Source organism: Pteropus alecto, unplaced genomic scaffold (assembly GCF_000325575.1).
Source record: "Pteropus alecto unplaced genomic scaffold, ASM32557v1 scaffold87, whole genome shotgun sequence".
Taxonomy (NCBI): Eukaryota; Metazoa; Chordata; class Mammalia; order Chiroptera; family Pteropodidae; genus Pteropus; species Pteropus alecto.
Genome location: NW_006443225.1, coordinates 21629901 through 21655327, shown reverse-complemented (window position 1 = coordinate 21655327; position 25427 = coordinate 21629901). Strand labels below are relative to the sequence as shown.

General features: G+C 41.8%; 1 protein-coding gene across 1 annotated transcript in view; it reads left to right on the top strand.

Moving 5' to 3' along the window:
- Window positions 1–25427, top strand: part of CNGB3 (cyclic nucleotide gated channel beta 3) — a 101863-nt gene that overhangs the window by 4621 nt on the left and 71815 nt on the right. The window contains 1 exon segment of the mRNA XM_006924108.2: window positions 8521–8647. Within this exon segment, the coding sequence (XP_006924170.2) occupies window positions 8521–8647 (127 nt within the window).

Sequence of the window (25427 nt, the reverse complement as noted above, 5' to 3'; positions counted from 1 at the left end):
ACCTCGTCTAATACTTTCCAAGTAACCATTGACATCCCTACCTGTATGTTCCACGGCCACCCCAAATAAAGAATTTTCAAAATTGAATTCTTTACTTCCCCTCAAATAAGCTCCCTTTCCTGATTTATTTCTATTCCAGGTCCTGTCATTTCTTCAGTATCCCAAGCATGAAACCTCATTTATGCTTCATTTGTCTATTTAGGCTATCCTGTAAAGGAAATTAGTCACCAGGTCTCTCTTCATAGGGGCCCTCAAACCCACTTCGTTCCTCTCGAGTTCCACCAGTACTATCCTTGTTAGGACTCATGCCCGTAGTCTTCCCAGGCTTTCTCTAAGTGGTCTCTTCTGTTGGAATTCTGTTTCACCCGGTCTCCCCTTTTCATCCAGCCCAAACACTGTTAGCAGATTACTTTCCATTAACTGCCACTTGGACTTCACATCTCTGCCTAAAAACAAAAAGAGAACTATCAAAGTAATTTAAACTACAATTCTATTTTCCTGTGAGTTATTTTATAATAGGGATGGTTTCAAATCTACAGTTCTTCTCATGTAAAAATACAACATTAATGGCATGAAACCAAGAATTGCATCTTTGGGATGACAAGTTTATTCTTATCCTCTCATGCTTTTTTCACAGTGCATTTGTAAGCTTAGTTTTTCATAGCTGGTAATAAAAACTCCTTTGTGGAAGCGTCATTTAACAGTGGAGCTATTTGAATGGGAGGGAAGAAAACAGTTTCATTTAAATCTGCAGACTTAGCATGTCTTCAAAGACTTTAATAAGAATAACAATTATATTTAAGATATTTTGTTTAGAAAAAGCAAAATTATTAGTGCTTAAGCATAGCTTCTTATATATGCTTGGTGTTTTTATGTTCTTCCTTCAAAACATGCAGGGACAGTGTCACAATATCTGCAGATGTGGTTTCCGATTATAGAATCTTATCTTCTTCTGAGCATGGTCTAATTTATATTTGCCATGGAATGAAAAATGCAATACATTTTGGATTTAAATAAAGATAACTTTCTAAAGTCCTCTTTTGATTACAAGCATCTTTCTTAGGCTTCCATTTCACCTTGTATCACCTTAAATGCTTCATTAAACAAATGTTTTGGTACCGGTGGAGGGTATGTAAATGACTTACCTATCAGTTTATGATGCCATAAGGTGACTCTCTTTCTGGAGGAAATGGATCAAAAATAGGCGCCTGCAGCTGTGTGGTGTGGCAGGCTAGATAGCAGCCTCTCAGAGACATCTGTACCCTAATCCCCCAATCTGTGGGTCTGATACATGGAGAAAACATGGTTCATGTTATTCTGTTAAGGATCATGAGATGGGAAGATTATTCTGGATTATCCAGGAGGCTTCAGTGTCTTATGAGAAGAAGGAGATGGGGTGATGGAAGCAGGGGTTGGATGGATGCAGTCTGATGATGGAGGACAGGACCGTGAACCAAGGAATGCAGATGGCCTCTCCAAGCTGGAAAAGATAAGGAAACATCCTTTCCTGGAGCCTCCAGAAGGCACGCGGCCCCTCAGACCTGTCGTAGATTTCTGACTTACAGAACTAAGAGAGAATAAACCTGTGATGCTTTAAGCCAGTAAGCCCAGTGTCATGCTACAGCAATAGAAAACTAATGCATACAGTTTTTAAAACTTTAAATGGTAACAATTTACTTTAAAATTTAAAGTAATTTAAAACAAGTTACTTTAAAAAGTAATAATAGAAAATTGAGTTTTACTCCAAAAATTATGTAAATTAATAGTAAAGGCAGTATATTATACTAGAAAGAGCACTAGGTGTAGAGTCTCACACCCCTGAATTCAGATTATAACTCTGCTACTTACTGGCTTGACATGACCCTAGTCAAGACATTTAACATCTCTAAGTCTCAGTTCACTCATGTGTGAAGTAAAGATAGAACTGTCATCACCAGGTTGTAGGTACAAATTAAATTAGTTAATAACGTAAAGCATTTAGCATTGAGGTTAGAAAAATTCCGATGCTGACAGCTGATAGCAGTCATGTAGTGCAAGTGAGGACCATGCACGCCCCTCCAGAGAGCCCAGAGGCCACCCAGTCCCAGCCCGTCGCTGCCGTGTGGGTCAGGGTCAAGTGCTGCCAGGTGTTCCATCTTCAGTCTAGGGCAACTGCAAACACAAATTTTAATTTGAAATCTCCCAATATTAAATGTTGACTTTTATAATGTTTAAATATTCCGTTTTTCAATTCACTGAAAGAAAAACTGAGCTCTTCACATTTAGCCCATTTTGTGCCGCCCACCAGCCACGTGGTAGGTACTCAGCGCTGCTCATAGCTGTGAACATGGACAGCCCGAGATGAGATCTGAATCCGGCAACGTTTTTAGTTATCCTCTTACTCTTCCTTTACTGTTCACTCACGATCCCCATCCCAGACTTCGTGTTGCAGGCAGACTCCAGGTGCAGTGTCCTCCCTGGACCTCCGGTACCAAACCACTCTCCACAGCCAAGACCCCCGGTTCTACGCCAAGCACAGCTCCAGGTCCTCAGAGGCATCCGGCCTTGCCAGTCCCCGCTTTGTCCAGACTACCTAGCCTGTGTCTCAGCCAGCTCTCAGTTTGGACAGAAATCCAGAAAGTTAAAAACTGTTCTAGAGCTAAAGTTGCTCAAAACGAACAAACAAACAAAAAACTATATTAATTTTTTAAATCAGAAAAAAATAGAGGAAAAATCTTAGGTCGTTTAAACAGAAAACCACTTTTTGGTCCTGAGCAGTAACAATTTAATTATACAATTTAATTTGTCTTGTACGGATAGGAAAAGAGCCAGGCTGTCTACTGACATTTGATTTATACTCAGAAAAGGCTTCCCTGTGTGTGAGATCAACCAGTGTGACCGGCATGCATGGGAGGTACCAGTATGGCTCTTTTGAGTAGTGCATCCACTCTCATACTGGCAGTCCTCTTCATCAGCAACGGATAAGGTGGGAATATAGAAATGACAAAAAAACGAATGAAACTGTCTAATAAAACTTCTCAAGCACATTGCTCTGCTTCATTCAAAAAGAAATCGTCTTATAAACAATTACAGTTACAGAACTCAGTAAGAAATCGTCTTTCAAAATGATTCCCGATGTGATGGTGAACAAAAGGAATGAGTGAACGTGGCACGTGAGATTCCTGAAAACCTAGTCCAGAGAAGAGATAGATATGATGTGCTTTATAGTTTGAAATGATGAAGAAAATCTGTCACCGTGCTGGTTTGGCAAGGGACAGAGCATAATCAGGGCACCGTCGTTGGCAAGGGCTCATGGCAAGAAAACCTGTGGCTGACTGCACTGAAAACCTGCTGAGGGATGGGGGCAGCCCAAGGACCTCATTACTGAGACTGCCTCGCTCACGGCGGCTTCGTTTCTTATGACTGCTGTTTCTCTGCGGATCCTTTCTGGGCTGCGCTCCTCCATCTCCACCTTTCCCGTCCAAATCCAGACAGCGGGCCTACCGGCTTAGATAACAGCCGTTGCTCCCGCTGGGCAGGGCCCCTATTACTGCCACGTGATGCGGGTCACCAGCCAACCGCAGACAGGCCACCCTCCTCAGGTCGGGGGCCCAGCTGTGGCACAGAGACCGTTCCTGCCACACTGCGGCAGAGAGCTGCCTCGCTGAAGTCGCAGTGTTAGGGAGAGCCGGATCAGCTGGAAGGGAAGTCAGGTGTAGGAGCGATACTCTAAAACAGCAAATAGAAGGCCAGGCTCTGACATAAAATTCCTGTTTCCACCTGTTTTTAAAACTTAAGAGAATCTAACCAATGGGGATATGGTGGGCTTGTTTTTTGGTTTTGGTTTTTTGGTCGGGAGGGATAAAATGCCATTTTTCTTTGTAGTGTGCATGATTTGCACATATTTGCATAATTCAGTTAAATCAAACTTTATGCCTTTAGGCTTCTTTCTGCTATAGAATGTAGCTAATTTGTGGGGAATTGAGTTCTGCTTCCCTGACCCCTGGAACTCACTCAGTCAGTCGGAGCTCCAGCGTGCCCCGCATACATCAGCGCTGCGGAGCCAGAAGAGTCGATGTGCCTCTTGCTGAAAAAGACAATTTACTCCAGTCTGGCTGGCGGAACGCTTTGTGTTTATATTGCATTTTTCTTGAATGGAGTCTTTATCTAATCCTCACAGAAATCCCCATGACAAAAGTATTTCTCATTTTATGGATGAGGAAACTGTTATAAAAGGCGACTTATCTAGAGTCACCCAGAGAATTAGTGATGTCGGGATCCGAGCTTTCTTCGGTACCCAGCTCCAGTAATTCACCACGTTCCTTAATACCTGTACATAAAATGTGTTTTCCAGAGGAATTAATCCCAATTTAAAAACCTCTGCAGCCAAGCATGACGTGGAGAGAGGACAGGCCTCCCTAATCCTCACACAGTGCCAAAGCTACCTTAGGTGGATCTACATTCTTGTTGGTTGGTTTGTTTATTTCTTTACCTGCGTTGATGTATCTTGAAGTAAAAAAAAATAAAAATAAAAAAACCTTCAGGACTTGCAGCACATTGAGGCTGATGGAGGCCTCTGACCTCTGACCCACTCCAAGACTCTGCCAGCCGCCCTGCACCCCTCAGACGGATGGCTCTGGCTGCCCACGAAGCCTTGTGTCCTGCTGTTCGACAAGTACTGCTGTTAGAGTGCTTGGCGTTTCGTTTGTTTTGTAAATACCACTGATGGGCCCTCCTTCTGCATTCTGGAACATGGGAAATTTACTTCCTGTGTAACAGCCCGGCAAAGAATTTGAAATAACTGCTAGGTCACTAGTTAGTTTTCAGTACTTCAGCTAATGAACCGCAGTTCCGGAATCATTCCTCATGTGGGATGGTTTCCAGAACTCGCGCCTACTCTGATTCCGTCTCTGGATTTTTTATGGATTGTGTGAGCACTTCTTAACATAAAGTGTTCCATTGTTCTGTTCTGTGACATTTTATGGTACTCTTTTATATTCCATTTTATATGCATTGCTGTGTTTGTCAACTTCTTGCATGTCATTTGACAGTCTACAAAGATAAAGTAAAATTTCAAGTGTTATAATTAAAATAATTCTAAGAACATTATGTATTCTGGCAACTACGAAAGTAACCACAAGCTGAGTCAAAAATACAATCTTGGATGCCAGAAAATAATCATTAATCATACACTTCTTAAAACTGTGTTACTCATTATTTTAACTGCAAATGTTCATTCATTAAGATGAAAATAATAATATCATTTATGCAACTAATCAAAGTGCTCAGACTGAGTCTATTAATTCATCCAAAATCTAGTTACTCAGGTATCATTGGTGTCTAGCAAAAGGAGATTTGTTTTTGAAACAAAGCCCACAGTACTTTTGGTGTTTTAAGAATTCAGAAGTCAACCAAGTGATAGCATCGCCTGCACCAAACATTACAGCCGATGGGGCATTTTCAAGCCTTCTCCTTGTTAAATCCATCCCCCAGAAAAGCCATGTGAACCAATGCCTATCAAATTCACAGTTATCCCAAATCAGTTTCTTTCTTTGAATCCCTCCTTTTCCAGCAGTTATTTAGTGCCGCTGATAAAATGTAGAGGCTAACGGCTTTCTGCATGACTGACTTCCTCACGTGAAGAGGGAAGCAGATGTTCCACGCCTGCGCAGGTGTCCGTGGCGCTCTGCTCCAAGGGGCCAACTTACTCAGAAGTGACTTACAGAGGCCCAGAGATGCCGGCAGGCCGAAGACAGCGTCGGCCAGGCACGTGGAGGGCAAAGGCAGTCAGTCCTCATTTCTGCACGTTCAGTAGAAGCCACCCCCGGGAGCCCTCTCAGAGACTCTAGACTCTGTTCCAGGACAGACGGCGACCAAGCAGACCCATGAGCCCGGGCAGCGGCAACACGGCAAGCAGGGCGCGGCTGGCAGAAAGGCTTGCACTCTTTATTTGGGCAGCGACAAAAGAGGGAATCCTGCTGTCCATGCGTGAAGTTGGGAAGAAGCACAACGTGCAGTTGACAAAACCTCACCCAGATGCCAGCAAGATTTGCCATAGATCTTAGATTGCTCTTTCATAATCAGGATGAGGCAAACAATCTGACCATCTGTTCCCACAACCAAGCAGCATGCCGCGTGGATAACAAGACACCCACGCTGACTGTAGCTGACGAGGACCCTTTCGTTTTAAGTCCTCATGGGTATTTTTAAAGTTGTTCTGCTGAGAGTCCAAGAATGGGCAATAACGGGTTTCTCATCTTCATCAACAAGCTATGACCGGGGATTTATTTTGTAATTAAGATGCTTATTCACAAAGCAAATTAGGCTGTAATTAATTTCTAAATAACCTGGCCTTGCCATAATAGAGGCAGCATCATTTTGGAAGGTCTCAATGATGTCTAGAGAAGAACTGATAAGGGGCGAGTATCTGCTCAGAGTTCATTTAATCCAAATGTTATGCCAATAAACAAAAACTTACTAGAATGGAAGAAAAGAACCATTGCAGAACAGTTAGTCATTTATTGGTACTAGCAGGAAAGTAATACTGTGAGCGGAATACATATGCCGTGGCCTGAATGAGGGATGGAAGCGTATGACGCAGCTTATTTTTGTGTGCTTTTTTAGGACATAAGACGTACTCAGTGAAAGCCTCTTGCGAAATACTGTTTTATAGTCATATCCAGAAGTTTTTTTTCCTGATCCTTCTACTCATATTTCATGCTCTATTTCAATTCTGATTCTCTTTTGGGGGCAGGCGTTCCTAGAAAAGTATGTAAACCCAGTGGTTCATAACCCTTTTTTGTAGTGCGCATGATTTGAGAAGCTCATGGTCACCCTAGATCCTCTCCCTGTAAAAAATGCACATATAACATACATTCTCAAGGGCTCCAGTCCACGAATGTGCTGCTACCCATGGCCAGGGCTAAGAACTCTGCTCCGCAACACCTTGCAGCAGTCGCTCCAGCGCCTGTGAACACAGGAGGACTCAGCTGTCAGTTCCTTAGGCAGCAGCACACAGCATGCTGTCAGAGATCTGAAAATAATGTTTTTCCATTGGATAAAGATAAATGGAAAAATATGGCTTAATCCAAACACATAGGGAAATAGCTCCTTCTGTGTTTCTATCAAGAGCCTCTTAGTGCAAAATTACAAATTGAAAGTGCTATTTTTACTCTGAAATCTGTTCAATACTGATAAACTCACTAGTGTCCCACACGTGCTTGTGTAAAAGGACCCTGTCCTACAACTCTCAGTAAGACTGCACAAACAGCAGCATTCCACCTGGAATAGAGTCCTCAGACACAGAATCCAAGGACATGATTACAGGGAAGCTCTTTGCATCCCGAGCCGGTGTGAGTATTTGGAGGGCTTTTCATTTAAACACTACAAAAACATACATATTACTGTGTTTCCTATATTCTATCTAAACTTACTGTCATAAAATAAAGGTAGATAGGAGGTGCATAATGCAGACAACTGCCTAAATCCAGACTTTAAGCTTTCTTATTTATTAAGTTTTAAAAAATATAAGTAGTGACTCAATATTATGATTTCCTTTAACCCTGAAATATGCTCCTAAAGAGTTTAGTACATTGAAAGATTTCAAATGGATTATAGGAATGTCCATATTACAAGACTTGCACAGTGAAAACTTTGGTAAACTAAGTGATCACCCCCAATCTATCATTTTTGTAAATCCAGATTTTCAATACTGGGTTAGCTTAACTTTTTGAAACTATAATGTATTATAGTAAAATAAGAGTTATGATTTGTGCCTTGATCTTAATTTTCTACACATAGTATATCCAATTAAAAATCAATTAGAAACTGTGGATAACAAATAACCATTACATCATGTTCACTGTATTTCTTTGTTCTGTATTTTCTTTTATATTAAATAATTTACTTGCATTAAAATCTCCTCTGTAATTCAGATACTTACCAGTGAGTTGATTATTCTCTGGGTAAAATACAATTTAAACTATATTAATTGGAAATTATGGACTTGAAGGGAAATTTTAAATTTTAGACTGAAAATGAAACCAGTACACTTAAGTTTGTGTTCCTTCTTCAGAAAAGATGTCATAGCTAAAGATGATCAAGATTTGATCGCATTTAAAAAATTAGAATCTAAAAATTCTAAAATACTGTCAGTGACATCATTTCTGTTTTATTTTTTGGAATTTTATGATGCATCTATTTCAGCCATAAATTATGGATAGTTTAGCAGAACCAAAAAATGCCTTTTGAATGATGGCTCCTCATCTTTGCTAATTTCAAAAAAAAAAAGAAATATACTGTGTGAACTTCTTGTTACATGGCACACCAGCTTTAAGGCCGTTTTTCATCAGCCTGAACATATCTGCAGGCTAGCTCCTCCTGCGTAAAGTCCTACTTTGTTTAGCGGGAACCCTAGGGGTGGAGTTTCTAAAAAGCCTGCTCTGGGAAAACAAGCAGCATCTCTGTAGCTTGCGTCGTGGAGTATAGCTGTATCAAGAGTGGCGTATATTCTTCCATCTATATGTTGTTTCCTTTCCATAGACAAAATCTCCGAGAAAAATTCGCGGCGAGATCTGACCACAAACCCTGACCCTCAAAGTCCAGCAGAATCCGCCAGAACGATGCCAGAGCAGAGGGAAACGGGGGCTGAGAAAGAAGATCCGGTCAGGTGAGAAGTCAGTAACACGTAACGGCATGTTAGGGGGACCACTCACCCTCCCTCGGGACAATCACATGTTGCCCTGCTTAGCTGAGCAAAGGACCAGAGAGCGACAGCAGTCACAGAACACAAGGGGACTGGCCGGAGCTAAAAGGTAGCTCCTCTCCAGCCTGTTGTCGCTGACCAGCCACTCATGGCCACCAAGCAGGATCTCGGTAGCTCTTGAGTGTCGGTCAGGCCTCACAAAAACACTGTAGCTCCGCGCCTGAGTCGTGAACTCACAGGAACAGCTAACATGTTTACTAGACATCAGTTCTAAAAGGAAGAGATTAGAGAGAATGTATGGTTCTTCTTCAGGTTCAGAGAAATAGCTATTCTGATTCTGTAAATACGTCATTGTTCCAGAAGATTGTTATTTCCTTTCATCTGCTAAGGAATGCATGGCACAGTAACCAAGCATAAAGAGGGGAATGGGTGATCTTTATGCCACTGAAGGAATACAGTTTTATAAATACTTCTCTCAAAAAAATTATTGGAAATATCACAAAAGAGAGAGCAGTTTCAGTGCGAATCAGTGAATCCACAATAAAACGCAATGAGGAGCCCCTTCATTTTGCTGCTTCTCGGCTTGTTATGTGCCTGCTGTTCCAATTTGAATTGTTTAACTATAGTTAATATAATTGCAGTAGGTTTGTGAAATGATAAAAGTGTACTCTTCATATTTAACAAGCATGAAGAGTTGTCATTTAAAAAGAAGTTAAAAGTGCCCATTCTCCCCCCGCTGCCCCCAACGCAGTCTCAGCAGCTCCTCTGCTGTGTGAAACTGCATTGCCAGTGGGCGTTACGTGAGAATCTAGGACTTGAGTGTTGCACATTGAGCACTGGCATCAGAAAGAGAGAGCGCATTTTCAATAAACACAAACTCACTCTACCACACACACACAAAAATACCGTTTAATAAAATTTAAACTTGGCAGAGAGAAGATGTTTAAACTCTGAGGTAAAGACTGGTATCTTACAACTAGGGTAAGTAATTATTTCTATTATTTCTATAACCGTTGGTATTTACAGAGTGACTTGCAGTTTTATTAGTGGGTCCTTATTGTCTTCACAGATAAGCAGCAAAGGCACAAAGGTCAATAGTTCACCTGTAGTAACAGGGTCGCTCAGCTAAGAACAAACTGCAAAGGATTCAAATTCCAGAGTGAGGCTTTTTCCTCCCTCCCAACAATACACTCACTTTTAATCAATAGCTAAATATCTGAACTAATCTTTCTTTCTAGCATTTATTTTAGTATATTTAATTTTTTCTAATAACTACTGTTGATAGGTAGATTTTGAAAAGCCTGGAGTTGAAGCCATAACTAACATTTTTAGGAACGTAGTCCTCTTAACCCATATTCGTACTTGGTTTAGTACTTTCACACTTCTGAAACATGAAAATGGAAAGCATTCAATTACCCGAGAGTGGTTGGTAAGCGTGTCTCAAAATACAGAACCCCAGGCATAGCCTGTAAGGCCCCGCCAGGTCCGTGCCCCACCTCTTGTCACTTGTCCTCTCCCGACACAGTTTCTTCCCTCCCTTTCCATCTCTCTGCTCACCACACCAGTCCTGTTTCAGTGTATCACACTCATGAATTGATTATTCTCTGGAATAAGTGATTAATCTTTCTGCAGTATAGGCAACAATGTGGCTTGCGAATTATTGACAAGCTGAGTAGATCCAAGTTAGCTTAAAGGTCTTGCTTTCTTCTTACACGGCTGGTCACACTTTCCCTCAGGACTGAGTGAAAACCAGCTGCATTGAAGGAGCAACTTAAAAGGGTCACTGGGAGTTCCAGTGTCATTTTTAACTGATAGGACACTGGAACCTTCATGTTCCAGTACCGGGTAGACGCTACCGAAGGCTTCCTCTTTGGGCTTCACGGGCATCAGTGGTACAACAGTTAGAATCCTTAGAGGGCAGAGTTTTAACACAGTACTAGAAAATATCAATGATAAAATAACTTTCTATTAAAAGTTTTATTTCATAATGTTCTCAATGAGTAAAGATCATTTTGGCATTTGCAGTTATTAGAAATCAATGCCTTCAACCTTGGGTAAGGTCAGGTTTTAAAATGCTCTTTCTCTCAGAAAAACAGTAAGGATTTGATTGATTGCAGGCACTTAATATAGATGCTATGTGAGTGACTGATTCTCACCTCAATTTTTGAATTTCGAAAAAGATTATTCATAAATAAAATTTTAAATTAGATTTCTCGTTCTGAATACTTTTATCTTGTCCTCTGGCCTAAGCTCTGAGCTGAATAGGGATTATGTGGCAAGGCCGATCAATAAATATTGGGGAGGAGTGAATGTTGAGGATTTTGCTGTCTGTGTGAAGTACAGTGTAATATTATTGATTATGCATTTAGTTTCTGTCACACTCAGAAATGGGCAGAGGTGGATACCGAAAAACCAGGATGGGTGGATGGACGGACGGACAGATGGACGGACAGACAGACAGATGGGATGGACAGGATGGATGGATGGAGAGTGAAATTTATTATCAGAGACTGGCTTACATGATTAGGGAAGCTGAGCTGGAGACCCAGGACAGCCAAGTGTAGTTCCAGTCTAAGTCTGAAGACCTGAGAACTGGGAGGACTGATGGTGCAGTTCCAGGTCATACGCTGGCAGGTTGGAGAGCCAGGAACAGCCAGTATTTCAACTTAAGTCACCAGGCAGGAAAAGACCACATCCCAGCTCAGTCAGGCAGATGAAGTTACCCCTCGCTCATGAGAGGGCCAGCCTTTCTCTGCTATTCAGGCCTTCGACTGATTAGGTGAGGACCACCCACATCGGAGAGGCAGTCTGCTCTATGCATTGTACAGTTTCAAATGTTAATCTCATCCAGAAGCGCCCTCACAGACACGCCCAGAAATGTTTTTTACCTGGACACCCTGCAGCCTGGGCAAGCTGACACTAAAATTAACCATCACAATATCTCTATTATTCACATAGAGAATTGAAACTCTATGAGCACTGATTTTTCTGATGCTAAAATACCGTCTCTTCTTAGTATTTGACACTGTCCTCCCACATCACCTACAATGGACTGAATGCCCGTGTTTCCTTTACGTTCACACAGGGAAGCCCTAACCCCCACTGTGATGGTGTCGGTAGGTGGGGCCTTTGGGAGGGGATTAGTTCATGAGGGTGGGCCCTTACGAACAGGATCAGTGCTCTCATGAAGGGGACCTAGAGAGCTCCCTTGCCCTCTCTCCACTCTACGAGCACACAGTAAGAATCCTGCAGCCCAGAAGAGGGATCTCACCAGAACCCAGCCATGCTGGCATGTTGATCTAGGACCTGAAGCCTCCAGAACTGTGAGGAACAAATTGCTGTGATTTGTATGCCACCCAGTCCATACTTTGTTATAGCAGCCTGAATGGACTGAGATATCACCTGAAACTCTTTAACACAGAAGCTCTGGACTCTGGGCACACACACCAGCGATCTGCATCTTCACGCTGCCACTGACTGAGGGTCTGATGCTAACTGTTCACAAAACTGCGTACTCCTTTGGGCCCTTGTCTCAGATATTGTTTTGTAAGGACAAAAGAGTATAGAGACATATATTTAAGCCAATTTCACATATTATGTCTATTTAGCTCTTTATATAAAAAAAGTGAGTAAAGTTTACATTATTATTATAAAGATGTGAATTTCATAAAACAAAAATCACTTCTGTGATTTTTTTCTCCAGCCCTCGATAATATTCTAAATGGAGCCTAAAACTAATTTTCTAGCCACAGTAATAATACTTATCTCAAATACATGTCAGCCCAGGATATTTTTTTCATGATATCCAAGTATTATATGTCCACATTTCTGACTGGAACCTGTCTGTATTAAACTAGCTTGCTTTCCGTTTGCACCCTTTCACAACATCTTCTAAATTATCTATTGAGGAAAAATAAATCCTTTGCAAATCTGAAAAAGCAACAAATTCATTATCTTGTCAAATGAATTATTTAGCTTCTGAAAGACATGGAGTTCACCCCTGGAAAGTCTCATTGATGCCATTTGTCAATTACCAGGAAAAATGGCTTGTTTCTGGCATTCCATCTCAACGCATTCTTATTTTTTTAATATAAAAGAGTATATTTTGATGGACACTAATGAATAGCAAGCAAAAGAAGATGTGTTTTGCCTGGAAATGTCAAATAGCTGTGTCTGGAAAATGAGACAGAGGTGAATGCTGATAGGTTAAGTGGTTAAATAATGAACAAGCGAGTGAGTGAAACGTTTGGTGCCCGCGACAGGGCGCACTGCGAGACTGACTTTTACAGTCAGCATATGACTTTTCATCACCATTGCTACCGGTAATGCCGAGAAGGAAGATTATTGCTATGAATAGTCTTCTTGGTTCATAATAGCAATCAGTCTCTATTTGGGAGGTTTTAAAATAGGCAGTCATTTCACAGCAGGAACAATGAGAGCAGAATAGGATTTAGACTCTCATCAGCACTCATCAGCACTGACGTTTATTGTCTTGCAGCTAGACAAGCAAGAATCACTGCAGCAAAGATGCTTAAAAATCCATATGTGACTTTACAGTTGAAGTAGAAAAGGGATGCCACCTATCAAATTTACAAATATAAAATACAATTTATACTTCAATAATTTATATGCTTGTAAAAAGGGAAATCAGCTACACATTTGCCAGTTTTGTGGAATGCGTAATAAAAATGATGCACTATTACTTTTAGCCACAAATTAAAATTTCCCTCTATGGTAAGCAGTAGTTTTATAATTAGGCATTGAGACACTTTTACCAACAGATTAACCATTTATTTTTAATAATAATTGCTCACTTTATTTCAAGCATAACGACAGAATAAATGTTTATAAAAAATTTATTGGGGAGAATGTAATTAAAAATACTCGATGAAAGATAAAACCTCCATTTGAATGCATGTCTGAGCTGGTAAGAAATAAATTCCATTGTTAGAAAGTTTCAATAACTAGTGTTTTCTCTGAGGATTTATTCCAAACTCTTATGGCCTAGATATGATTTTAAATGTGTCATCAGTAAGACAAAACGTGGGGTTAAACTGTATATAAGGACACATTAGCGACTCCTCCATAAAACTAGGATTACAAAAGGGTAACCCACTGGAAGGTACACTATCCTCCAGAGAGAAACAGTGGAAATAATACTTGTTTTATTCTGGTTCTGAGTGGAAAATAAGGAAAGAAACTTGAAATGGGGAAGAGGAAAGAAGAGGAGAGAGGAAGGCGAGGGGAAGGGAGGGGAGGAGAGGAGACCGGAGGGAAGGCCAGGGAAAAGGAGGGAGGAGAAGAAAAGGGATTCGTGACCGTAAGCCAGTGTTCAGACAGACCTGGAATCAGAATTCCTACGACATCTGTATTCCAAAAAAAAAAATGAGGCTAAAAAATATATTTTAAAGTATTAAGTTCGAGAGCCTAGACATCTTCCAAATTCCAGTGCAATTGAAAGAAAATAAACTTTAAAACCAGATCTCAGAGTATCCCTATAGATAAAGTTCCAATAAGTCTGAATTCACAATCAAAAATTAATAAACAAATCAAAGAAATCACTGTGAACAAGACAAAAGAAGCAACAAACTACAAAATCAGATTTTTATATTTGCTGATGATGAAATTACCGAAAACGGTATATGAAATATGTTAAGTATATTTAAGGAAACAAAGGAGAAGTTTGAAAATAAGACAAAAGAAAAGGAAACTGTGAAAACTGACAAGGCATTTTTGCAAATGAAATAAGCAGAATGTCTAGAAGTAAAAAATATCTCTAAAATTAGAAAGCTAGACAGAAGATGAGACAGAGTCAAAGAGTCAATAAAGTAGATGAGAGGCTGAATGAGTCACTCACAATTCCACCATAAAAACAAAGATGAAAAATGAGAGAGATTAGAAAGCATGGAGGAAAGGGTGAGAAGGTACAAATGCGTATCAGAATCCCAGAGGAGATAATAAATAGAATGGTGGAAAGTCAGTATTCAAAGAGTTAGTACCATTGGATGAAAGGCCCAATTCTCAGATTCAGTAACCAAATGAATGCAAATCAGCTTAAATAAAATAATTGATCCTAAATACATTCTAGAGAAGCTTTAAAGTACAAAAGACAAAAATAAGATTAAATTAGCCAGAGAATAGAGTTTCTAAAACAGGAAAAATAAACTAGTGTCTCAGTTCTCAACAGTAACAGTGGAAACCGCTAGACAGTATAAATGGCATTACCAAAATTCTGAAAGTAACAGTCAACCTAGAATTCTATACCTGGCAAAATTATTATTCAAAAGTGAAAGTAAAATGGACAGTTTCAGTCCAGGAAAAATGAAGTGAGCTTAGAAAAATTTTAATGTATACTTCAGGAAAAAGAAAAATGATCTGAGAAGGGGAGACTCAGATTGGATTAGTTAGGGTTCAGTCAGGAAAAATTTTTTATTCTAAATATTTCAAGAAGAATGTAAATACAAGAAATTCGATTGTTTAAAATTTGTCGTAATGGGTAGAAGAACAAAATTCAAGAGTGGAGATCGTAACCAAGAAATTAGGAAAAAGCAAAAAGTAGCTGCCAAAATACAGTTAGCTGTTCCCTGACTCCAAAGCTGGAGACTGGCCATTGGCTGTGAAGTCTGAAGATGATTCAAGAAGCTGCTTCTGCCCCGGAAAGTATGCTCTGTCTTCTGCCGGATGGAAAATGAGCTGTGCCTTCCTGTCAGCTTCCAAATCTACAGATGTCGCTCATCAGCAGACTCTAAACCAGAACAGTCCTGGCAAGGGATTCTTAGAAATGAGGTTCCCAAGCTTCCAGTCACTGCTGTAACATGGGGCAGTGAAAAACGGAACAAAAATGCTGAGTGCGAACAGACAATCCAGCACAGAGAACAAAGAAAAGGGCAAGCCTGTGGATGAACAGAAGTAAGCATCAACACCGTAAAACAATTATAATAATGTCTAAAATGAGGGTAAAAAATGAGATAGAACTAAACTAGTCCCTCTACAGTGGGGTGATTGGAATACAAAAGAATTAAGAGTTTGATTAATTTCAGAACTTCTTAATTAAATATGCACATTAAAATAGCTTTGAAAAACACTAAATTAATTGAGAGTATTTAACCTCTTTATACTAAACATATGGTTTTAATACTTAATATGATAGATGAGAGAGTGTGCAATCATCAATTACAAAATGAAATTGATAATTCCATACTCAGTGTGATTTTAAATACCTCTCTTTGTTTATTAATAGATCAAGCATTTTAAAAGTCATAAAAAGTGAACAACACAATTAAGTCTAGACATTTAAAGAATACTTATATCAAGTAACAGAAGGATAGACAGTTATTTCAAGCTTACATTGAAGATATACAAAAATTGAGCGTATGCTATGCCGAAGTACGCCGTAAAACCTCCCTCCTCAGGAGCTCCTGAGCCATACCGATGTTTGGGTTCTCACCCCAGTGATATTGATTGAACTGGTCTGCAGTGGGTTCCAGGCTTTAGTATGTGTTAAGACATCCTCAGATGACCCTAACATACATTCACGGTGGAGAAGCATTTCAGTAGATTATAAAGTGGGTCTCAACAAAGTTTAAAGATTCTCTCTCATATTGAATATATTTTCTAATCACTATGCAGTAAAGTTAGAAGTTAATTTTTTTTAAACTAAAAGCTAAAAAACTCACACATTAAAACTTAAAACACAGTTTTAAGTGACCTTTGGGTCCAAAAATAAATCATGAGTGAAATTAGAAAATACTTAGAAGGGAACATCAATGAAAATCTTGCACATAGAACTTGTGGGACAATAAAAATAGGTATTTGTTTTGGGTTTGTTGTTGTTGTTTTAGGCTCCCCCCCTTCTTTCCCTTTTATTTTTTTAATCTAAAAAAGTTGATTATAACGTTCACTTGAAAGAACAAACAAGCAAAAATAGTAGGAAAAGCCTGAAAAATAAGAGTGATGGAGGTGGTGGTAGTCTTATCAGATATTAAAATTTATTTAAAACTTCTCTGGTAAGAAAGTATGATATTGGCACATGAATAGATATACCAGTAAGAAGGAACAGAGAATACAGAAATAGATCTAAATGCAAAAACAACAACAACAAAAAAAAAGTGTAGTGTCTGATAAGGTTGGCATCTAAAATCAGTACAAAGGAAGGCAGATGTAAATAAGAGGTGTTGGACAACCGGATAGCCATATGGAAAAAATACTAAAATTGGATCTGTCCCTCATGCCCCACATGAGAATAAATGCCTAATGAATCAGATTTAAATGTAAAATAGTGAAACCATGTACTAGGAAAAAATATGTGCAAATTCCTCTATAACTGGGAAATGTCCTAAGGCTCAGAATTCAGAAGCAATAAGAAAAGAGCTTGATACATTTTTATTATGTATGAAAAAAAGACTATGTTCCAAAATAATCAGCAAAATAAATAGGAAAACTTTCTCTGGGGATTGGTCACTTCATTTTGGGGTTGATAACAGGCATTTAAGTGTTGTTTTGCTTTAAGACACTTTAAGATCGTTAATGACTCAGTCAGCTTGATAGCTTTGTAATATGTTACTACCACTATTTTATTTTCCTTTTCAAAATGTAATACCAGAAGCACCGTGCGCTTAATAGCATAGAGTGAACCAATGTATTGTGTAATCCCAGGAGCAAAACAGTGATCCCCATACTCAGCATGGTGCAACGTGAAGGTCCATCTTTACCTCAAAAGTAATTAGTAGTAGATATATGTATACGTTATACGTAATTTAATATTCACATATTATATATATTGTTCAGATACGTATATATTTGGTGGCACATTAGCAGCTAGAGCGTCCGCCTGTGCTTTCTACTCTTATCCGCCATTAGTAATGTGTGCCAGGGGACATAGGCTGGGCGCGACCCAGCCGCAGCGCTTCCCTGGGCGGCCAGACCCGAGTCTGTAGGCGAGTATGCACAGTCGCCCCGAGAGGGGAACACGCCCGCAGATGGTTTGTGGTCCCCTCCTAAATCTCTCTGCTCTTCGTCACGCAGAGATGACGGATCCGTTGCCTGCTGCCATAGAAAAGCAGAACAGACAGAACTGTCTCTTTCTTTCGACATAGAAAGAAGGAAATTAGACAATTTTTATGTTGTTTTATGGCACCTAAATTACGAGTCTCAAACATGGGTCTTCTCGTACACCTAGCAGACTGGTGGGAACCATAATGTGACTGATGGATTGACTGAAAGGGTTTAAAAATTACACACACTCATATTCTCTGAGGCAGGCAGGTCACACCCACGAGTAAAGCGCACTGGGGATGTGGAAAACAGGCGAGCCTGAAGACAGACGGGGAAGAGGGGCCGAGGTGAACCCCAGCGCCCCTGCAATGCCGCCTCACCGGAAAGAGCCCATCTGTCTGAGCTGCCATGTGGAATCGGGGCCAGTGATGCCAGTAGCATCTGATTTTTTCAAGAAAACCCCAAAATCTAGAAGTCCATATTTTTAATACTACCAAAATAAATTGAATTCTTTTAAACTATAGACCAAACAAAACACAGCTTTAGATGGCCGGTTTACCGTCTCTGCCTTGAAAGAATAGATTGGTTCAGACAAGTTCACTGTTAGGAAACTAGACATGTTGACTGTGGGAAGACACTCGTTAATGCTGTTCCCTGTGTAAAACCTGTGTAGGGGTAGAATCCAAACCATGAGAACAGTTCGTGTGTTTTAATTAACGACTCTGCTGCATTCCTTCAGTGTGATTTTGTTGTTTACGATTTGGGTTATATTGTAGCCTTTTTTTAGATATTGTATTTTAGATAGTTTAGATATCTTTTGTCTGACATTATTTAACAAGCAGTCTTCCATGTTACTGGCGTGTTTCTGTAGCCAGTCTCCTTAATGCGTTCAGAGTAATACCAGTGTGCATCCGTAGTGAGAACCTAAGAAAGAGGTTCTTTGAATTCTACTTGAGAGTTAATCAATGGAGGCTGGAAGATCCAGATAAAATAGGTAAAACGGAAGGCCCAGTTTGGGGAGGGTAACTGGATGGCTCATAGTGTCTCTTAAACTCTTATCCCCTTGGGAAGAAGAGAGTGACCTGTCTGCCTGGACCTGGCATTAGCAGGAGAAAGAGCATAATGAGACAAAAGGGGGGCAGGTAGGGGAGAGAGACACCTGGTGACGGTGGTAGACAAAAGTTGAAATATTTAGGAAAAGAAAAAGAGATTTCCAGCTAGTGAGAGACGAACCTTGATTTGCAGCATGTAGATTTTCAAGAAGTGGCAAATGTACTATGCAGATTAAGTTGAGGGAAGCAGCCCCATAAGAGCCTAAAAGTAAGCTGGCCTGTGGGGCCAGGATGGGGACTCCACGTACTCTCTCCCCCTGTTTGAGCAAGGAAAGGACTGGATGTTTCAGCAAATCAGCAAGCAGAGGTATAGGGAATTGCTCACCTGCCTGAGCGGGCCGGTTGCCAGCAGCCTTGACAGTTCTACCCTCAGATGTTTAGCGCAGGGTCTGGCACTTACTATGTGCAGTTCGAGATTATCCCTTTGCAAATAAAACATCGTGTCTTTTATTCTACTCCAAGTGATTCCTAAAGGGAAATCACAAAGTGAAACATATATATTTTTAAAGTTTCTGATAGAAATTTTATGAGTACAGTTTTAGGCTTAAATATTGTTCTCATTTTAAATATAAGAATCTTTTCAAATATGGCTGTTTTTACTAGCCACGAAACGTCTTGGCAGTTCTTCCTTTATATGGAAGGGAATGTTTTCATTTGTCGTTATCCTCTTTCAGCATCCCATAGTATCTGGACAGTTTGTTACATCAAAGTGAGAGCTTACATGCCTCATAATTCTACACCAATAAATGTTCACTCTAAATCTGCTGAGACAAATAGTCTAGCGACTGGTTTATGTGCGAACAGCCAGCTAGGAAAGTCGCTTCTGCCTAGAGTAAGGATTCGTTCCACTGGAAGTGTTTGCTGCGGCTGCTCACCATGCCCTCGTTCGGGCATCCAGCTCACAGAAACAGCCGAGCTCTTGTTGGCAAGGCACCGACAGAGAATAGAGTAACACCCAGGTTCGAGAGGAGAAAAACAGTGAGGGGACAAGCTGACAGAGGAGGAACACTCAGAAGTTCCACGCGTATCTGTGTCCGCTTAATCCATTCAGTCAGCATAAGCCGGACACACTTGTGTCTAAGGCCAGCCCCCACTGGCGCGCCCGTCCCCTCTCGCCTGCTCACCGATGGCACTCTGACAATGCTTCTCTTTCTCTCCAGCAACGGGCACATTGTCTTGTCTCTACCGGATCATTTCTGTAAGCACGCACACAGTTTGTACATTTCTCGTGTTTAAACACCAGCAGCAGCAGAGCGTCCCCCCAGCTCCATGTGAGCCGCCAGCCGCCGCCCTGGTCTCTGGGCCCTCCGCAGCCCATCTCGGCCCAGCCACCTGCGCTCACTCTTGCTGCTCCCTCGCCTCCCGTGCCCTCCTGAACCTGTTTCAGCCAGAGTTTTATCCCTTTATCCCACCAACTTTTATCTACTTTCGTGAAAGCTTTTTTTGCTTTTGTCCACTTTTACCAAAGTCACCAAGGCCCTCTGCACTGCCAGATATAGTAGCCAGTCCTCAGTGCTGCGTTTTTCACTCCTCAGCTGCAATGGCAGGTGACCCTCGCTCCCACCTCAGCTGCAATGGCAGGTGACCCTCGCTCCCACCTGTCTTCATCCGGCTTCCCAGCATCACTCTCTCGGACGGCACTGTGCCGCCCCCCGCAGCCCGCCCATCCCGGAGCGGTTCCATTCGCGCGAGGTTTTGCTTGGTCCTCCGGCTTTAGGCAATGTCGACACCCTGAGGACCCCCAAATCTAGCTCTAGTCCAATTCCTCCCCAATTTCAAACACCTCCATAGCGTCTCCACTGTGGTGTCTGCTAGACATGTCCAGACCCTCCTCCTCGTTTCCGTCCCTCTTTCCAAGTCCGCTCCCCCGTCATCGTCCCCGTGTCATGTAAGGCGCCTTCCTCCTTCCATCTGCCCGTGACGAAGCCCGCCCGGTTCTTCCTCTCATACAGCACGGTCCAGCCCGTCCAGGAGCAAGTTCTGCTGGCCGTTCCTTTGAGAAACATTCGACGTTTTGGCACATCTCAGCACCTCCACTGCTACTACCCTGGTCCACCCCTCTCACGTGGCTCGGTCACCTCGCTTCTAGTCTTTGCCCCACTGTGGCCTGTGTTTCACAGAACAGCCCGGGGGTCACTTGGAAATGCAGATCATCCCTTTCTCCTTCTGATTCTCTGCTGGCTTCCCATCTCATGCTGAGCGAGACTTGTGGTTCTCATGGTGGGCCAAGTCCTCCGTCATCTGCCCCCAACCTCCCCGCTGCTTCTCTGACCTCATTGCCCACCACGCCCCCACCCACTCACGCCCCCACTCACACTGGACAGCTTTCCCTCAGATAAGTCCTCGGGTAACCCCATAACTTCCTCCCTCACGTCCCTAAGTCTCTGCTCAAATGTCACCTGCAGGAGGGCCATCTCCGACCACTCCATAGAAAACAGCAGCCCTTGAATTCTATCTCTTACCCTGGTTTGTTTTTCTCTGTAGCATTCATCATTACCTACTAGGTACTTGAGGCTAAGACTTCATTGTTTGCTTCTAAATTTATAAACAAATGCTGAATGAATGAATGAATGAATGAATGAATAGGGTCTCCAAATTACGGAATTGCAGAGGCAAGGTAGTTTTTTCATTGATTTATGACTTCGTTTTTAAAATTCTCAAATTTAACGTATTGTCAGGTTAATTTCTTCTAAGTAATTCTGCACTTTTTCTTCCATGAATAGATTTGCTCAAGGTCCCCGTCTAATTTTACAATATTTTTATCACAAAATACCACCAAGTCTTTTCCAATGGCTCGTAGCTTCTTCACAATGTGCTTTTAAGCTATTTGGGGTCAAGAACAAAATCGGACCCTTATGCTTTAGCTGGTTCCTCAAGTATGAGACGTACAAGTTAGGCATTCGATTTCCTCCCTGTGATCCTTGGTCTCCGCTGCAGTCATTGCAATGACTCCTGAGACAACCGGGTTTGGAGAAACCGCTGTAGTCAGGAGGTGGCTGCGCTGAGTGAACTGGGAGAACGGAGGGTGGAGTCTGGACTTGAGCAGGCACCAGGCCGCGTAACAGAAGCACCGGACGGTGGGACGCAGGGAGCCCCTCTTCGGGGCAGAGCTAGTTGGAGGGAGGTCTTGCTTCCGCCCAGGCCGAGATCCCGCGGCGGCCCCGTGCGGGAGCTCTCAAGGCCGCTCCCCTCTTACCCACTTGGAACTCGGTGCAATGTTTTTCTCGCACTAATGAGCAATGCATTTGCTCACATGCTTTTAAAATTAGAATCAGAGAGTATTTTTTAAAGTAATGAACGCTTTGCCTCAAACATACCAACATGTGTTTTGAGAGGAACTGGAAGTGTAACATATGGTTCACGTACACTTAAACAGGCCTCGTTCAGACATCAGTCTGAGGAGTAGAGGGGCTGTTTGCCTCGCCAGCCCCCTTAGGTACAGCAGCCTTTACTCAGTCATCAGTCTCTTCTCCTCAGATCAGATAGTTGGTTTCAATAGGGCCTGATAAAGGTACTTCATTCCCTACTTCATGAAGACAGTTTTGAAAACATCCACTAAGGAACATGAACTACAGTACGAAAGGAGCTTCACACTCTGATTATTAGGAGGACCCTCCACGGGCAACACCTGCTGAGTTACCGCGCTAGCTCGCTGGCAGCGTGGGACTTCAGGAAAGGCAGCGATGCGCTAACGGTTCCTTCCCGCTGACGCTGGCCAAAGTGCAGCCGCAGCTAGCGTCTCTGGGTTTCCGCGCCCCTGCTGCTCCTATTCTGTGTTGCACCCTGTCCACACCGGTCGAGTCTCCTCTGTGCACCGGGGCGAATACAAATCTAGCAGGCCCAGCGACCGCCCTCCTCCCTGCCCGCGTCAGGACAGAGCCCATGCGGCTCTGTGCCAGTTCTCAGGCTGTCACTCCTCACATTCGACCTTCCTCAGTATTCGGATTTGACCACTTTCTTCTGTAGCACCTCTCTGCTTGCACCCAGGGAAGGTTTTCTGCCTTTAAGGCCTCATGTAACTAGATTGGGCGCACCCGATGATCCCCGCATTTCAGTCTGTAACCTGCAAAGTTTTTTTTTGCCATTAACATAACATAGCAATAACACGGCAGGGTTCCTGGGATGGGAGCACAGACACGGATGGAGGGGCCACCTTTTACTATTCATGCCTGAGGTATATTCACTCTGGAGACTTAAATGCTTACTGACCCATCGGGTAAGTACAGGAAAAGACTGGACAAAACTCTAACAATGAAAACGAAAACTTCCTTAGACCTGAGTTTTAATTGGCCAAGAACAAAGCTGCTTACTGACTGACAGAAATACATATGAGAATTCTGCTCAAAGTGAAATATTGGCAAAGGACTTCAGCAGATAATTAGAATGCCTAGGCAATTTGCTTTTTCCAAGATGCTTCTTCGGGAGTGTAAGGAGGGGTCTGTCCCCTGTGGATAACTTTAAATGCTCGGACATGGGCTATCTAAATGAATTCCAGACCTGGCTTTTACTCTAATCTCTCCTCTAGTGTAGCTGCAGATAGCACATTGCTAGGTCCTGGGTTACTGGTGATCCTGAGGGAAGGAGACTGACTCTCTCCCTGTCATTTGGTCATTCAGATGATCCCCCTCCCCCCCAAAAAATAGGTGGTGTTTTGAACGTCACTAGTTGTTTGAATCCCCTAATGTATTTTATCATTGTAACAATGTTAAAAATAACAGGTGCCGACATAGACCTACAAAATTCAATTTAGATTGTAATTGGAAAGAACTGTAGACCTAATCCATGAGAGATTGGATGCCGTGGTCTGGCTTGCTACATGTCACTGCTGCGGTGCCCCTGACACGGAGCTCACTGCCTCAGGCCCCAGTGGACCAAAGGGGCCAGTGCCTAGTCACTGGAGAGGAACCGCCAAGGCCCTGGTGTGGTCGCTGAAGCCTGGGCACAGAGTCCTTCAGAGCCACGCCTGCACGCAGGTGTCAAAGGCTACAAGGCCCTCGGGGGTGAGGGGCTGTGTGGGGCAGGACCTCCCATCCAGGGTCCACAGATAAGCCTGGTTTCTAGGGACTTACATTTTTCTTTTCTTCTCAACAAGCAATTCCCATTGGTTCCATCAATGTCCGAAAGCTAAGTTTTCAGCCTCCCTGCTTAGCAGTACAGGAAAATATGACCTAATGGATTTTTTCCTCTCCTTCTGTTCCTATCATAAGTGCACTTCTTTTAATAATTTACAGGAAGTTCTGACTGCTAGAAATAAGAATTAATAATTTCAAAGCATTTATTCTTATAACATTTTCATATATTCACTGTAGGAAATTTGAAAATAACACAAAATAAAAGTAAAAATCACTCGTAATTCCAATACTCAGATATAGCACCATAGCTACTCACTCTTCGTTGCAAAGTACAAATAAATGAATGAACAAGTTCATAGCATAAAACCAAAACGAGATTTTGCTTGGATGGATGTACAGTCTCCTGGCAGCATACAGTAGTCTGCCCAGCACTGACTCCTACTGTGCAGGGGACGGCTCAACGAAAGCGTGGATTCAGTCAAGAAAAAGAGGCACGGCAGCCCTCAGTCACAACAAAGCTTGAACTCTGCTCAGAACTGCCTTTGAGCAGTGGTAAGTTTTGCACCAAAAACGTGCGCTTACACTGCCCTCTAGCGCCCGCCCACTAGATGTCATGCAGCCTCCGACATTATCGGAATAAGCTGAAAAGAGATCAGAGGAAAACAATGACTAAGGGGTGGAAGGAAACGATTAGTAAAGAAACTAAATTGTATGCGCTCCGTGAATTCCTGTTATGGGAAAATAAGTTACCAAACAGCTCTCATTTTCTCCTCCCCACGGCAACCCACCCCGTCCCTCTTTACTAACGCCTGCCATGCAGTTTTTCATTCTGACCGTGCCTCTAAGTAGAAGGGAGGAATTCCTGTAGTAAAGCTACGAGTAAATAAATATGTGCTATTATATACATTTGGATGTGTGTGGTAGATTAATTAGCCATGTTCAAAATAAGAATCTGATTAATAGAAAAAGAATAATACACTAAAGGAAAATGAAAATGGCATCAAAAAATCACAAGACTATCAAAGATTATCAAAGAAGTCCGTTAGGTGCTGCGCTATTTGGAAGGAAAGGAGGTGTATTTAGATCGTCACTGCAGACCGAGGAGCCAAATAGATTTCAGGTGAATGAAATTTAAGACAAAATCAACTTTCAAAAATTATGAGAAGATTAAAGTGAATCTTTATCAAATATATGGAGAACCTTCTAAGCTGAAAGAAATGACAAAGGAAAATGTGGGTAATCCAACTATATCAAAATAAAAACTTTTCTATGTTAAGAAAAAACATGAATAGGTACACAAAATGTTTGCACATATGTAATATCTGAAAAGGTCATGCAAAAAGACAAGAAAGAATATGACTTTAAAATTGGCAATTAACAAGTAAAAAGTGACTTAAATGTGAAAGCATTCACCTTGAGAGTGACCAATAAAAAGCTAATTAAAATTACATGCCATATTTTTGGCCTACTGAATTAGCAGAAACGTTTTTTAAAGAATATCCAGTGCTGGAGAAGGGAAGGTAAAATAGACATTCTGAAATGTTAATGGTATGCCTTTTTTAAAAA